This window comes from Meriones unguiculatus, chromosome 1 (assembly GCF_030254825.1).
Source record: "Meriones unguiculatus strain TT.TT164.6M chromosome 1, Bangor_MerUng_6.1, whole genome shotgun sequence".
NCBI classification, from domain to species: Eukaryota; Metazoa; Chordata; class Mammalia; order Rodentia; family Muridae; genus Meriones; species Meriones unguiculatus.
In genome coordinates, this window is record NC_083349.1 from 136,129,005 (window position 1) to 136,143,160 (window position 14,156).

General features: G+C 35.5%; 1 protein-coding gene across 3 annotated transcripts in view; it reads left to right on the forward strand.

Moving 5' to 3' along the window:
- The window catches only part of Agmo (alkylglycerol monooxygenase), a 313,051-nt gene that overhangs the window by 256,228 nt on the left and 42,667 nt on the right, over positions 1–14,156 (forward strand). The window contains exon 13 of one of the 3 annotated variants that reach the window (XM_060367253.1): positions 6,909–6,968. The exons of the other annotated variants lie outside the window; for them this stretch is intronic. Coding sequence (XP_060223236.1) covers positions 6,909–6,932 — 24 coding nt within the window. The 3' untranslated portion in view covers positions 6,933–6,968. Of the gene's footprint in view, positions 1–6,908; positions 6,969–14,156 lie in introns of those variants that run through there. 3 annotated transcript variants of the gene reach the window in all.

Here is a 14,156-nt window from a genome sequence, read left to right on the forward strand (position 1 = left end):
CTTGCCTGATGCGTCTAAAACAAAAAGGGGGAACTGTAGAGAGCTGCGGAATGCTATGCCTTAAAGATGGAGCTGGCTTCTGCCTTCCACCTTCCCGATGGTGAGTGCTCTCTGTCACGAACAATTCCACATTTGGCTAAGGCTGAGGATCTGGCTTGCTTCCATGTATGTGGACCTATCTGCATTGCCCACATGGCATGCCTGGGTTGGCTACCCAGAGGCTATTTAAGCTGTGGGCTGGCTTTCCCCAGGGTCAGAAGATTGTTCAAGGTTCCTGAATAAACTGCATTGAAAAAAAAAAAAAAAAAAAAAACAAGATGAATAAACTGTAATTAATATGAATAAAAAATTTTAAAAAACATAAAAAAAATATCAGCCCTAATAAATTCTAGGCACTCTTACCTTCACCTGACAAGACTATAAAGGAAGAGAAAGAAGGGTTAAGAAAGAAGGGGAAGACAACTCCATGATCAGGAAATGCAAACTCATCCCATTCTCAGCCACTCTGTCACCAATGCTCCCAGGTTTTGTTTTATGCTATGAAATGTCTATGCAGATACTCATAGCCTTCTGTCATTCTTATTTTCAGCTGATAGTTGTATTTCCTGTTTAATTGAAAGAATCCAGCAATTAAGAAAAAAAAAAAAAAACTTGGGTCTTTTGACTTACCAATATGAAAAAATCTGCTTTTACTAATCTGTCCTGAGAAATGAAATTCCTTTCTTCTGACCAGTCAGCGAAAAAGGCTAGCCCTTCTCATCTACACAATATTGTCCTTCCGTCAATTCTTTTTTTTCCACATTGTCAATTATTCTATATTCTTATTTCATCTGGAAACAACCTCGGTGATATATTAATCTTTGCAGTTTATCCCGTGACTTATGTCCTGTTTTTCTTTGTTGTTTTGTGTCTGCTCTTTAGAACATATGGATGACTCAACTAAACCAGTGGCGGCCATTTATTCTATCTTGGCCTGCACTTCCCCGTGGATTCTGGCCTCTTCCTAGGAATGTTCTTTCTATTTGACTGTTCCAGACTATTGATTTCCTTTTTTGGTCTCATTTTATTTAGACAGTTTCTGGTTTCTTCTTCACCTAAATTTTGACGTAGTTGGACGTTTATGGCTCCCTTCTGTCTCTATATTAAAGATTTTAGAAGGTTATGTAGATTCATAGATGTAAGAAGCAAAAAGCAAAGGCTCCCTGAGATCCACTGCAACTACAGTGCAGACATGACATATCTACCACATTTAAAGTGTGTCTCAGCTGTCCAGCGCTTTTAATGCAGTCAGTCTTCATTACACTCACTAAAAAAATCAGCATATAAGGCCTGTTCACTAAACATTTCCCAAATCCTGATCACACCTACCCAAAATGTTGTATTCGCATTGAAGCTTCTCTCTCTTAGAGTCCTATGAAGTTTATCCAGAAGTCCTGAAGATGGTATCATCAGAATACAACCAAAATCCAACTCCCTCTTGCCACTCCATTCCAAGTCCTCACTCCATTCCAAGCCATCACTCCTTCCCACTGTGGTTATAGTGATCATCTCCTGTCTGGCTTCCATTATTATTTTTACCTCCTTCAGCTTATTTTCTTAATTGTATATAGCTATCTCTTAAGGTTGTTATACCTTCTTTGATCACAGCACTTTTTTTGTTGTTGTTTGTTTCTCTCAAGCCTGGACGTCTTTAATGTAGCTAATAAATCTGGTTAAGCTCTCACTTCTCCTTCTATTGCTCTCTTGCTGCTCATTCTGTGGCAGATGTCTTCTTCCTCGTCCTAGAACATTCCACTACACCCCTCCTGGGGTCTTTGCTGGACTCCCCATCTTTCTCAAGTGTCCTTTCTTCTGAGAACCAGATGCCATTTAAGCACATTATTAGCAGGCACCATTTAGATATATTAGCTGCTGGTTGCCTAAGCATATCACCACAAGTCTGACAGCTTACAGTAACACACTATTTTTGACAGTCTCAATGAGTCAAAAGTCCAAAAATGGCTTTGCTTGGTCCTGTGAAATGTTGCCAGTATCAGCCATCTGAGGCTTGAATGGGGAGACATCTATTTCCTCTGACACAGTTGTCAGCAGCTTTCAGTTCCTCGGTAGATACCGGGGTAAGAGCTATTTCTCGGCTGGAGTCCTCCCAACAGTCCTTTCCACTGGGTCCTTCTAACACGATGACTTTCTTCCAGAAGGCCAGAATTAAAAGGACGGAATATAGAATGTCATGTTGGAATGACAGCCTACAGACTTCACACTACACTGATTGTTTTAAATAAGTCACAGCCCTCGACCCCTTTCCCTAATGCATGAAAAATATACCATTTATTAAAATCCTAGCAATGTTTCTCTGGAAGAAGCCACAAGGTGGTTCCAAGGCTATGAGAAAAAAACAAAACAAAACAAAACAAAACCAAAACCACTTCTTGTCGTAAAGTTGCCTTTGACTGGTAAATTTCATGAGACTGTGAGTTGGTAAGAGTGATGCACAGCTGATAAGGACATCACAACTTGAATTACTCTGAATGTCATAAGATTTATCAAAAGCATTCATCCGAGACTCTTGCAGGATTGCTGCTCTGATGCTAAGTGACTTGAATCAGTGATGCATAAAATTTTAGGTAGAGCTGTGCTGGCCAGCAGCTCTTTTCCCTGGACCTATGAACCTCATTTCCTGACCCATATAATAGGTATCTTCTACTTGACTCCTGTTAGAAGTCCACTGGGAAGAATTGTCATACCTGCATATTGTAACTCCTACTTTGGATACTGTGCAAACTGTATAGTTTGTATGGGGCATTAAACTCAAAGTTTGGTGGGAACAAAAGGTTGCTATGGTAGACATCGTGCTTACTGTCTGTCTTGTTTTTGTTAAGTCCCACAGAGAAAGGACTTGCTATATTTAACTCCCATGTAGTGATAAAACAGTTACGCCTCTTAGACAGTGACTGTCTTTTACAGCAACATTGTCCTATATCTGACTCTCAACCTTTTTGTCACATGTATAACATTTGTTGCATGAAATTTTGTTAGTTCTAACAACCCAGGCTACTTTTTTCTTTTCCTGCTTGATACTTTATGGCACAAGCTCACAGGCTCTGATTAAGTTCAAAATTCCACATCCCTGTGAGGGAAAATTCATTCGGCTTATATTTTACCAGTCAGCTATGTCTGAATGTTGACTTTGGACAAAGAAGTGGGAACATTAGTAAGAACAAGGCTGATGAGAACAGCGAAGGCATATCTTTAAGAGAGGGACAGAGACAGTTGGAGAACTTAATGCTATAATTGAGTTGTCAAATACCGGATTAATATATGAAAGCAGTAGAGTAATGGCTAAAAATATTACAAGGGTATATGTGCTAACATCACACAGATGCAGTTGTCTATGATAAAATATCGAGGTTGAATTTTTCACTTCCCTAATTCCACATGCTACATCTGTTTGAATTCAACATGACCACTCACAAAATAATTGTTTCAAAGATTTATAAATGATAGTCTCTGATAGTTCTCAAATTTTAGATATTTTGTTTGAATATCAAGAACATAAACAAGTTGTGTGAGAGAGAGACACAGAGAGAAAGAGAGAAGAGAGAGGTGCTTAACTTCGGTTTAGGCACACGTCCTTACTGGAATATATTTCCAAAACATCAAACAGTATGAACTATGTGTGAATGCTCCTAGACTTTAGCTACTCCTGGTATAAAATAGACCATTAATTTTCACAATTAATATATACTTTAACATTTTGTTGATTAATCTTTTATGTATATGAGCCTTTTTTCTCTAAAAAGAAAAGTAGCTACTTTTTGTGTGGCTGAAAGTTCTTTTTGCACCAGGATAATCAACACATGACATTTTACAACTAACTTTATGATTTAAACAAATTATTAAATTGTGATGGTTTAAAACTAGACTTCACAGATGTTACTCCCCAGGGATCACCTAGATTAACTTAGGTCAGCTAGCAAATATGAACACTGGGCTTCGTTAATAATTTACAAATTGTGGTAACAGCACAATTATGTGAAATTGTTGAAGACTTAAACTACAATTACACAAAGATTGAGGACAAGCCCACGAGTGGGTTCTAATCTCTTGTCTACTCGACTTGAATGACTCCTGACAGATGCAACCTTGTACAAACTGATTTATCAAAAGATGTTTTCTAAGTCAAGATTCAAAATCTTCCTTTGGACATTTTTCTAAGAGAAAATTTTGCAAGGCTAAAGTTCTCAGACTACACTTTAGGACCATTAAGCCTATGATATTAGGTCATAATTCCTTCCTGATTCCACATCTGGGAAAATGTCTGGTGAAAAGAGAGAATCTTACCTTCTCCAAGCCAAGAGCATGGGCTTAGGAAATGTTGAAAAACGGATATATTTTATCTCTTACATCCTTCTGCCTCCTAATACCACATTCTCAACTGTGGAACTCATTTTTTTTTTTAAGAAATATCTATTCCTTATAACAACCTAAGCCTTTCCAGTTCACATTCTGCTTAGCTAAAGGTGACTTTTTATAACAGGCTTCAAAATTATTTATTAAATTATCCTTTTACTTTGACTAAAATTATCATGGTTTTTTTTTCTACCAAAAAAATAAGGACCAGCAAACTGAGCATGGTGGCACATACTTATATTCCCAGCACTCAGGGAGGCAGAGGCAAGCACAGCTCTGTGAGTTCAAGGTCAACCTGGTCTACAAAGTGATTTCAGGATAGCCAAGGCTACAAAAAGAAACCTTGTCTTAAAAAAAAAATTAATACAATAAAAAGATAACTGCCAGCACAAAAACACTGACAAAATATATATTCTATATAAAATTGTGTTTCACATTTATTCTAGCAATGAACAGGGATTTTTTTAATTTACTTTTTTATTTATTACATTTTATTCATTTTGTATCCCAGCCATAGCCCCCTCCTTCATCCCCTTCAATCCTGCCCTCCCTCCCTCTTCTCCTCCCATGCCCCTCCCCCAGTCCACTGATAGGGGAGGTCCTCCTCCCCTTACATCTGACCCTAGCCTATCAAGTCTCTTCAGGACTGTCTGCATCGCCTTCCTCTGTGGCCTGGTAAGGCTACTTCCCCCTCCCCAGGAAAAGATGATCAAAGTGCCAGCCACTGAGTTCATATCAGAGACAGCCTAACACGGATTTATTATTTAAAGAACATACCCTCAACTCTTTATTTATTTATTTATTTTATTTGTTGCCATTCTGCTTCTGCCAGACTTCCATTCTAGACTCAGCAGCATTGTGAGTCATGTACTTTGCTGTGAATCCCATGGCCCTATACAGGCTATAACTTTGCCGCTGATACTGTCATTGAAGTTAACAGTAACCTACTGATTTCTGAATTTTGTTATCATTACAGATCTTCACAAAATTTCTCTGAAGATCTTTAATACAACTAAATATTAACTCTTTCTTGAAGAACATTTTTCTACTTTTGATTTTCCTGTGACCCAATGTTGAAATTATTTCTTTGTTGAACTAGTCATAGTGTTAATGTCTTTCGTAATGTTGAGGATTTAATTGATATCTGTAAACAGTTCTTTTTTAATATTGGAAAGACAGTTAATGAATACTTACCTGTTACAGTGAGCTTTCAAAGGAGTCATCAAGAGGTGTTTCTGTTCTCAAAGCGTGGCAAGTTCTGAAAGAAATGGGAGAAAGAGGACACTTTATACTGCCCAGCAATCATCTTTTTAGAGACAATTTTCAAGTTGTCCCTTAAAGCGTTCAACACCTCTGAACTTTACTCATATTAAGACTAATAGAAGAGCAGAGCAGGAAGATGCTCATGGCTACATGTTCATACATCACTTCGTGCTACCTCTCCAGTGTGTATCCCACCTTGCGGTACAGAGAAAACTGTAAGACAATATGTGTCATGTATTTCAGTGCTCTCAAGTTCAGCCTCCACATGAATTGCTGACTGACATTAGCAATTCCAGCTGAACTTACCTCAGTAGTCATGGCAACACTTCATTCTATTTCAGGAGGTAAAGCCAACAGCTTGTGAGCTATCATGATCTTACCATTGTGCTAAAAAAAAAAAAAAAAAAAAAAAAAAAAAAAAAAAAAAAAAGGTTTTAGTTTTCTTAACACACCTATATTCAACTAAAAGGAATTTCAAGGTTGAAATTCTTTTCCAACTCTCGTCTCCTTAAAATATTCTAAACACTCAATTTGCTGTCCTCTGTACCAAAACATCTGTCAAACAATGCGCAGTAAGCCATCCGAGTTAATATGGTCAACATCCTATTGAACAATAAATGAGAATATTATCCAAAGAAAATGTTTTGAAGATGTATCTCTGGTTATCTTCATCTGTCAAAAAAGACATTTGTTCCTTGAAGATTTTTCTTAGTTACTGAATGTTAAAAAAAATCACCTGTGGTTTCTTTAGGTAGTTGTAAAACAGTCAACACTGGGATCTTTGATCTCCAAATATTTTATGCTTATATACAGGTTCTTTTTCTATAAATGACAAGATTATACCTAACATATAGTTTCATAATTAACCGTTTCAATTTTTAAAAGGTTTGTGACATGATTATATGATTAGTTGATCAGTGTGTGTGTGTATGAATATATATTTATATATATATATATAGAGAGAGAGAGAAACTATTATTTCCTTTTCCTCCATTACTGCAGTAAGATCATTACCGTGAAAGATGAATATTCTGATTACCCTCACAGTACATTTAACGTCATTATTAAAAGAGTGTATATTTTTAACAACAAATTAGTATTAAGTCGAGGCATACACATATTCATTTATTGTTTAGATGTTTGAAACAATTTGCTAAATTGTCTCCTAGAATGATTATTTCTATTTTGATTCCCATTTGTGATATATGACTTCCTTCTATTATAATTTTTACAAGGGCTGTGAAGAGGCATTTCAGTGATCTGTGTGTGTTGATTTATGTGAGAAATCCACTTCTTGGGAGTGAGGAGAATACATACAGGTAGCAACTCTCTCTCTCTGTGTCTCTCTATATTTATTTATTTATATATACACATATATATGTAACATATATGTATATATGCTATTTATGTTAATATATATGAGCTCATTATATGCATGCATACATATTTATATATAATATACATATGACATGAAATATACATTATCTTACACATTTATTATATAAGCCTGAGCAATTTTTCAATGGCTCTTCTGCTAAAAAGTATGAAAATTTGTGGGTTGCAACTGAACATTGAGCTATTGTTGATTAACTCTATTGGAATTTTTAAAAGCTACTTTATTAAGGTATGTAATAGTGCAAGGAGTGAGCAGATTTGTGTCCCCAAAATATCAGTACCTAAAACTTTGTTCAAGAAGCCATTTTAATCAACAGACTATCCACACAGCACATGTACTCATCAGCTAAACAAATGTCTATTTAGTACCTGATGCAGATTGTTCAGTTTGCAAATCCTTATCCATTTGAGTGCTGGAAGCTATTTTGTAAAACCAGAATCCTTAGAGAGCTATTGCTGAAATATGTGATCATTTTGGCATAAAGCTTTATCCATAAAAAATACAGTTTGAATTATTGCATGATTTCTTTATCTTTAGTAAGTGAAGGTTTGTGATGAAACAGATGAGGCATTTAATAAGCTTTATAAAAAAATCCAGCACTGATGTACATTAGGAAAATGCTTCCCCTTTCCTGTGGCAAGGCATCACTTAATCACTGTGGACAGTTTCATTGTATGCGCAATGAAGGAAATGAACAATGGAAACATTTATGTAGTGTCTGATTGTCTAGGGATGGTGATCTATGTGATGCAGGCCTATTATGCAGTGCTCTGGGATTCCCTTCTCTTCCTCCATCATTCCTTTAAGCTCTGGTTTTTGTACTAATCTTAAGGAGAGGAAAAAAAAAACAAGCATTTTTGTTATTTCTGTACTGGGAAATTAGCCCTGTTCTTCAGAGTTAAATAATATTCTTAATTAGCTAAAAAATGAAGGTGGTTAAATTGTCATGGGTAATTGTAGGGATATTTTCTCCTTTTATTAATATAGAAAATGATCTGTAATTTAAGGTGCTCAGGATATAAATATGAAACCGTCTGATTCATAGGCTCATGATTCTAGGTTTTGAATATTTTTGGTGTACCATACATCTATGTAGTGATTTATTATTCCTGAGCCTCCTGGGCTGCAGTTTGCCTTGCCAAGTTGGGTAAAAATCATAAGAAAAGGAAGGTTGAATACTATTTCATCCCCTGTTGAGTTAATTAGGAATCTAAGTCTAATTTAGAAAGCTGCAAACCGCAGGATCTCTTTCAGTTAAGTGGGCAAGCTCAGGACCTATTTTAAGTTACTCCTGGTCAAAGAGGAAGGCGGCGGGGTATAGTCTTGAATCCCACACCTTAAGATAAAGACATATAAAAGCAAACAGCGAAAGACTGTGAGATAATCTCAATCTGGTAAAGGAGAAAACTAGTTGGATGGGAGGGTCCCTTAGCATAGGTGTCCACGGGGGGAAAAAAAAACAAAAACAGCAAACATTCATGCTGTGATGTCTCCTAGAATATCACACAATCTATACAGAAGTTTTTGTTCTTTGTGTTCACGATTAATGATTTTTTTTTAAGTTTCAAATCTTTAAAGTACTCTTGCTCTGAAACTGAACAATATTTTTATTTTCAAGAAAAGGAACCAATTAAAATTAGTTATGTTTTTATTGTTTTAGTACAGTGGTTCCCAACCACCCTAATTTTACAACCCACCAACACAGTTCCTCATGTTGTGGTGACCCCCAACAAAAATGTTACATTCATTGCTATTTCATAACCATAACTTTGCTACTTTTATGAATCTTAATGTAAACATTTATGGAGACAGAGGTTTGTCAAAGGGCTTGTGACCCACAGGTTGGTAACTGATGTTTCAATAAGTACAAACTGCATTGTGTTTTTAGTGGTTTATTAAAAAACTAGTTTGACATCAATCATTGATTCACTTATACTATAAGAAATTTCTTCAATAAATAAAAATGTTTGAGTTGCTTAAAACATTATAAGGATATACATTTATGATTTTGGAAGAAGATATAAATGCATATATGTGTCTGTATATGTACATGCAGATGTATATATACATATATAAGTATGTATATATGTATACATATATGTACATATATATCTTACATATATATTACATATATCATATATATCTTCCAATATGTATATATAAGATTTAAGATAATAAAAGATATACCTTTTCTTTCTTCTCTCAGAGGTACTTAAAGAAATTTACATAAAAGAATGTGCAGAAAAAACAACAGGATTCAAAAAAATCCTCAAGAAAGTTTAAACACATTACTTAACATATGTTGTCCTGATTTTAAAATTCAAGTTAATATAAAGAGCAATAATTGAAGATATTAATCTTCTCTTCTTTATGTTTCAAACTTCACCACTTATATATTTACAAATATTTAAATAAATACATATCTTATTTTCCCTTCTTACAGACATCTAATATAATATAATAATAATATATATAATAATATCTCCTCTAATATAAGCCTGATTGGCATTTATAAGCAAAATGCTTTAAAAGTAAAAGGAAGGGAAATTACTTTCAGTTCAGATGAGTTTCAAGAGAGTTGATTTAAGATTTGATGTAAGTGTAGATATCCAGAAGCAAAATATTCCATACAAAAAAAATATCAAGCCAAGAAAGTGGAGGCTCCGGTGGGGATTAGAAATCATCAGGACAAGGCCTGACTTAAATGGAGAGGGTACTAGAAGACAAACATTAAACAGGGATTTAGGAAAAATGATCTTTATTTTTACTGGAAAATATGCATGATTAAAATAAAACATACAAATGATGATTTCTTAAGAGTTTTGAAGACTAAAAACATCTTGTTATTTGTCTAGACAACTGAATTATCTCATATTATTACTTAAAATTCTCATAATGAAGTTTAAAGCTTAATTATCACATATTTCGGGCATAGTGTGCCTTCTCCTCCTGAAAGCCTCCAGCCATGATCTCTGCATAATCACCTCTTGAGATGTAACACTCGCCCGTCCTTAGCATTACAGCTGTTTTCTGTCTTAATGTCTATTCAAACATTTGTACCGAATGATAGACCAGGCTTTTAATGTCGCATGAGAAATTCCTTTCACCTGTTACCATTCACATACCCCCAACTCCTGTCCTGTGGGTTTTGAGTTAAATCTGTTTTAAGTTGGCATAGTTGGTGAATACTGTCATAGTGTTTGCCATTTTGTTTAGTTAATGGCATTTACTTTGTTCAGATACATCGATTAATTCATTTCATTGTAATAATAGATAAAATACATACAGAATAATATTTTTATAAATATTATTAACATTTAATTTATATTTGTCATGTTTTCCTGAAGGCTTTAACCTACAATAGGTTTGTCAGTAACAGTGTAAATCTTCATATCATTAGGGGGAAAAATCTCATTTATTGATTAACTGTAAATATTTTTAACTTTTTTAAATGATGTTATTTGGGTTTCAGTTTGCTTCCCATTGTTCTCTAGAACCAAAGTGATATGCTCAGTTAGATGTTATATTATTATTTACTTTTCTCCTTGCTACAACTAAAATGACTGACACCACTGAAGGGAGAAATGTTTGATTTGTGGTTTGGTTTGGGAAGGTACATTTCATCATTGTGGAGGTGGGCTGGCGTGGCTCCTTCTCAGCGGGAGCACGTGACAGGACCACAGAGCTGAGGACTAGATGAGAAGCAGGCCCAGTTTAGAACCTTCAAAGGCACAGTATGCCAGCCCACTTATATTATCCAGCTTCTACTTTCTAAAGGTTCCATTCCTCCTGAAACTACCTAGAGACGAATTATTCAAAAACATAACCCAATTGGAGGGATTCCACCCTCCCGGTCTAAAAGACCATCGAAACCATCAAGGAACAATTCAGTTTCATGATATTTTCAGAGTCACAATCCGTCATGGTGGGAAGGTGTGGTGTTGGGAGCGGGAGGCCAGCTGGTCGCAGTGAAGCTACAGTCAAGCGATATATTGTACCACAGTGCCAAAGACATGGTGGCAGGAGGGAACTGACCCCTATAAGATGCTCCCTCATCTCTAGACACATGCACAACACACCCACAAATACACAAAATTAAATAATTTAAATGCACTTAACTAGCATAATAAAATGTGATTTTCAAGTCTCACCTTTGGTCCTAAAAAAAGTTCACTAACTGGAGACTATTACATTACATTACATGAAATTCTCCAGTGAAAAATAGTTCTCTGCTGGTGCAGATTCATTTCAAAATCTTGTAGCCCAGGCCATAAACCCCTAAGAACATCCTCCTTCCATTTTCTCAGAGACATTAAGAAAGACTGGTTCAAAGGGAGAACATATCTCTGGGATTTTACCATTCTCCATGTGGGCTGACTGACATTTTGTGGGAGAGATTGCATCTTCTTATAGCACCATGCAGTCCACATCGTAATCAACAGTAGTTGGAATGTAGATCCAGCTGACGTAATGGATAGAACATGTTTGCTCCATGAAAACAGGAAAGTACGTATTTTAAGGTCTGCTTTCCCTGCTTTGTGATCAGATAGCCTAAGAGAATTATGCTGGTCCTCCCGCCCCTTTTTAAAACGACATGGATGACAGGACAATTGAACAACAGTTAAAATATTTAAATCTTTGGCATGTGTTGTGTGTATTCAATTGTCATTAGATTGCTTTTTTTATGTCTTTCTTAATAATAGCTTAGGTTTCAGAAATCACTTTAAAAATGTGAGAAAATGTAATTTAGAAATATAATCCAACTGTAACTCTAAAATTTAGTTTGAGGCCAGCCTGCTCTACAAAGCAAGTCAAGGACAAAACCCTGTCTTGAAAAAGCAAAAAATGAAATAGATTGTGAAGATTATGTAATTATTAAAGCTGATATTTATATTGCACAGACTATAACATTCATTTGCTTTTACTTAGAACCTTTAAAAAAGCCTATGTTAGATCAATCTCCACTAAAAAGAGATGTTGCTATGCTTTCTGCTGAGCATTTAAACACAAGAGAAGCCTATGTGGAGACGGTCATCCTAGGCAAGCTATGGCCCAGTGTGTACACCCAGAAACAGCCAACTCTTACTATCCTATCAGTTGTCCCATGCTTGGCTAGCATGCACAAAGCCTGAGCTAGATCCTCAATGCAATATAAACTAGAATTATACTCCTGTAATCACCTCAGGAGGTGAAAGTAAGCAGATCAGAAGTCTATGGTCATCCGTGTATAAATGGCATAATGCACCTACACAAGCCGAGCCAAATTTTCCAAAGTAGGTGAGGTAGAAAAATATGTTCTAACTATCCTAATTAGCCTTTAATCCTCTTAATTCTTGCCAGGTGAAAGCTGCCTAGTAAAGACAGTATGCAGATAAAACACATTTGTTAATTTCATTTAAATTTTCTTTAGTGTAAATAGGTTTTATTAATATGTAGAAGATATTTGTATTAAAAACAAATCATTATATGTAAAAATGCAAGTTTAAGTGAATGAACCACCGTTCTTTTTAAACACTTGTTCATACAATCAACATTAGGAGTCAGGAGGTTTTGTGTGTGTGTGTGTGTGTGTGTGTGTGTGTGTGTGTATAAATGCATATAAACAATAATTTAAAATAAGATGAAGAAAGTGAGAAGGAGGAATAGTACATCAGAGGTATTAGAGAGGGAAAAAAGGGGGATAGAAATGATATATAGTTATTGTGTGTGAAATTCTCAAAAAAAAAATTTAAATATAGAGAGATAATGTCTGTTAGTTAAGGAAATGGAAAAATTGGAATTAATAACAGATACTTGTTAAATTAAACCATCTCTATTTTGCTTTATTTTTATTTCAGTTTATTTACTTTACATCTCAAGAGTGCCCTGTCCATCCAGTCCTCTCATTCTTCCTTTACCTTCCTTCCTCTTTCCCTTCTCCCCACCCCCACAAAAAGAGGAGACAAACCTGTATCAACCCTCCCCAGCACATCAATTCACATCAGGTCTGAGCAAATCCTCATCCCCTGAAGACAGGCAAGGGAGCCATGCTAGGGAGATGCGATCCAAAAGCAGGCTAGAGTCCATCTTAGAAACAGCCCCCACTCCCACCCCACTCCATTTCTAAAGATGTTTCCCAAGGGGGGAAAAAACTGTAGAGAAATTATGTTACAAAATAGTAAAGTAAAAGAATACAATTACATATTTAAAAAATAACACATAAAAGAGAAATTATCAAAGGAGCTAGTGTTTATAGTCAGGAAGAAAGCAGGTCCATGGCTTGGTGAACTGAGGAGACCAGTAATACTGTTTGTCTCTAGATATGTCTCTAAAAAAAATCTATACATGCATAACTCCCAATTAAAGTACAATGATATATAATTTTATACCTGCTATGGAAATGTTCATCCTAACTTCTGTCTTTATGTCCCTATCTTTCCTCTCACAATCTACTTTCTCAAAGATACTTTAAATTCTGTGCTTTCTTGTGGAAAGAATCTACATATTATCTGATATGCAAGGGAAGAACAATGTTTGTCAAGTTAATCTGCATACCGTCTATCTCTCCATGGTTATCAGATGGCAAAGGCTCTGTATAAGACAAGATGTTTGTTTAACACAGATTTCTATCAATTAGACAATGTTGCATAGATATCAGCTGGGATCTTGTAAGTCTTGTAGGCTCATGCCCAATTACATCACAGTAATGGAATCACACACAGTAAAGAGAAACTACTTGCAAAGTAGGAAACTAGAATGATTTGAAAATTGGACTCAGGATTTTATAATCATTTTATCTCAAAACATGAGCCACAAAAAAAAAAAAAATGACCTTATTGCCTTTCAAGTGCAGGCAGGCCATTTACTGACTTTAAAGACATCCTGCTTTAAAGTTTAGCAACCTGATATCATCATACTGAGGCCAAGACCCCTCTGTCAGAAACTTTGAGAGACATACTCAACACCATAACATAATCCAGATAGATGTATCAAATTGATACTGGCACAGAATTGTATGTGAAGTCTAACACTATCTAGACTTTTTTTTTTTATTTTTTACTTTTTTAAACAATAAAAAGAAGTGGGATGGAGAGATGGCTGAGAGTAC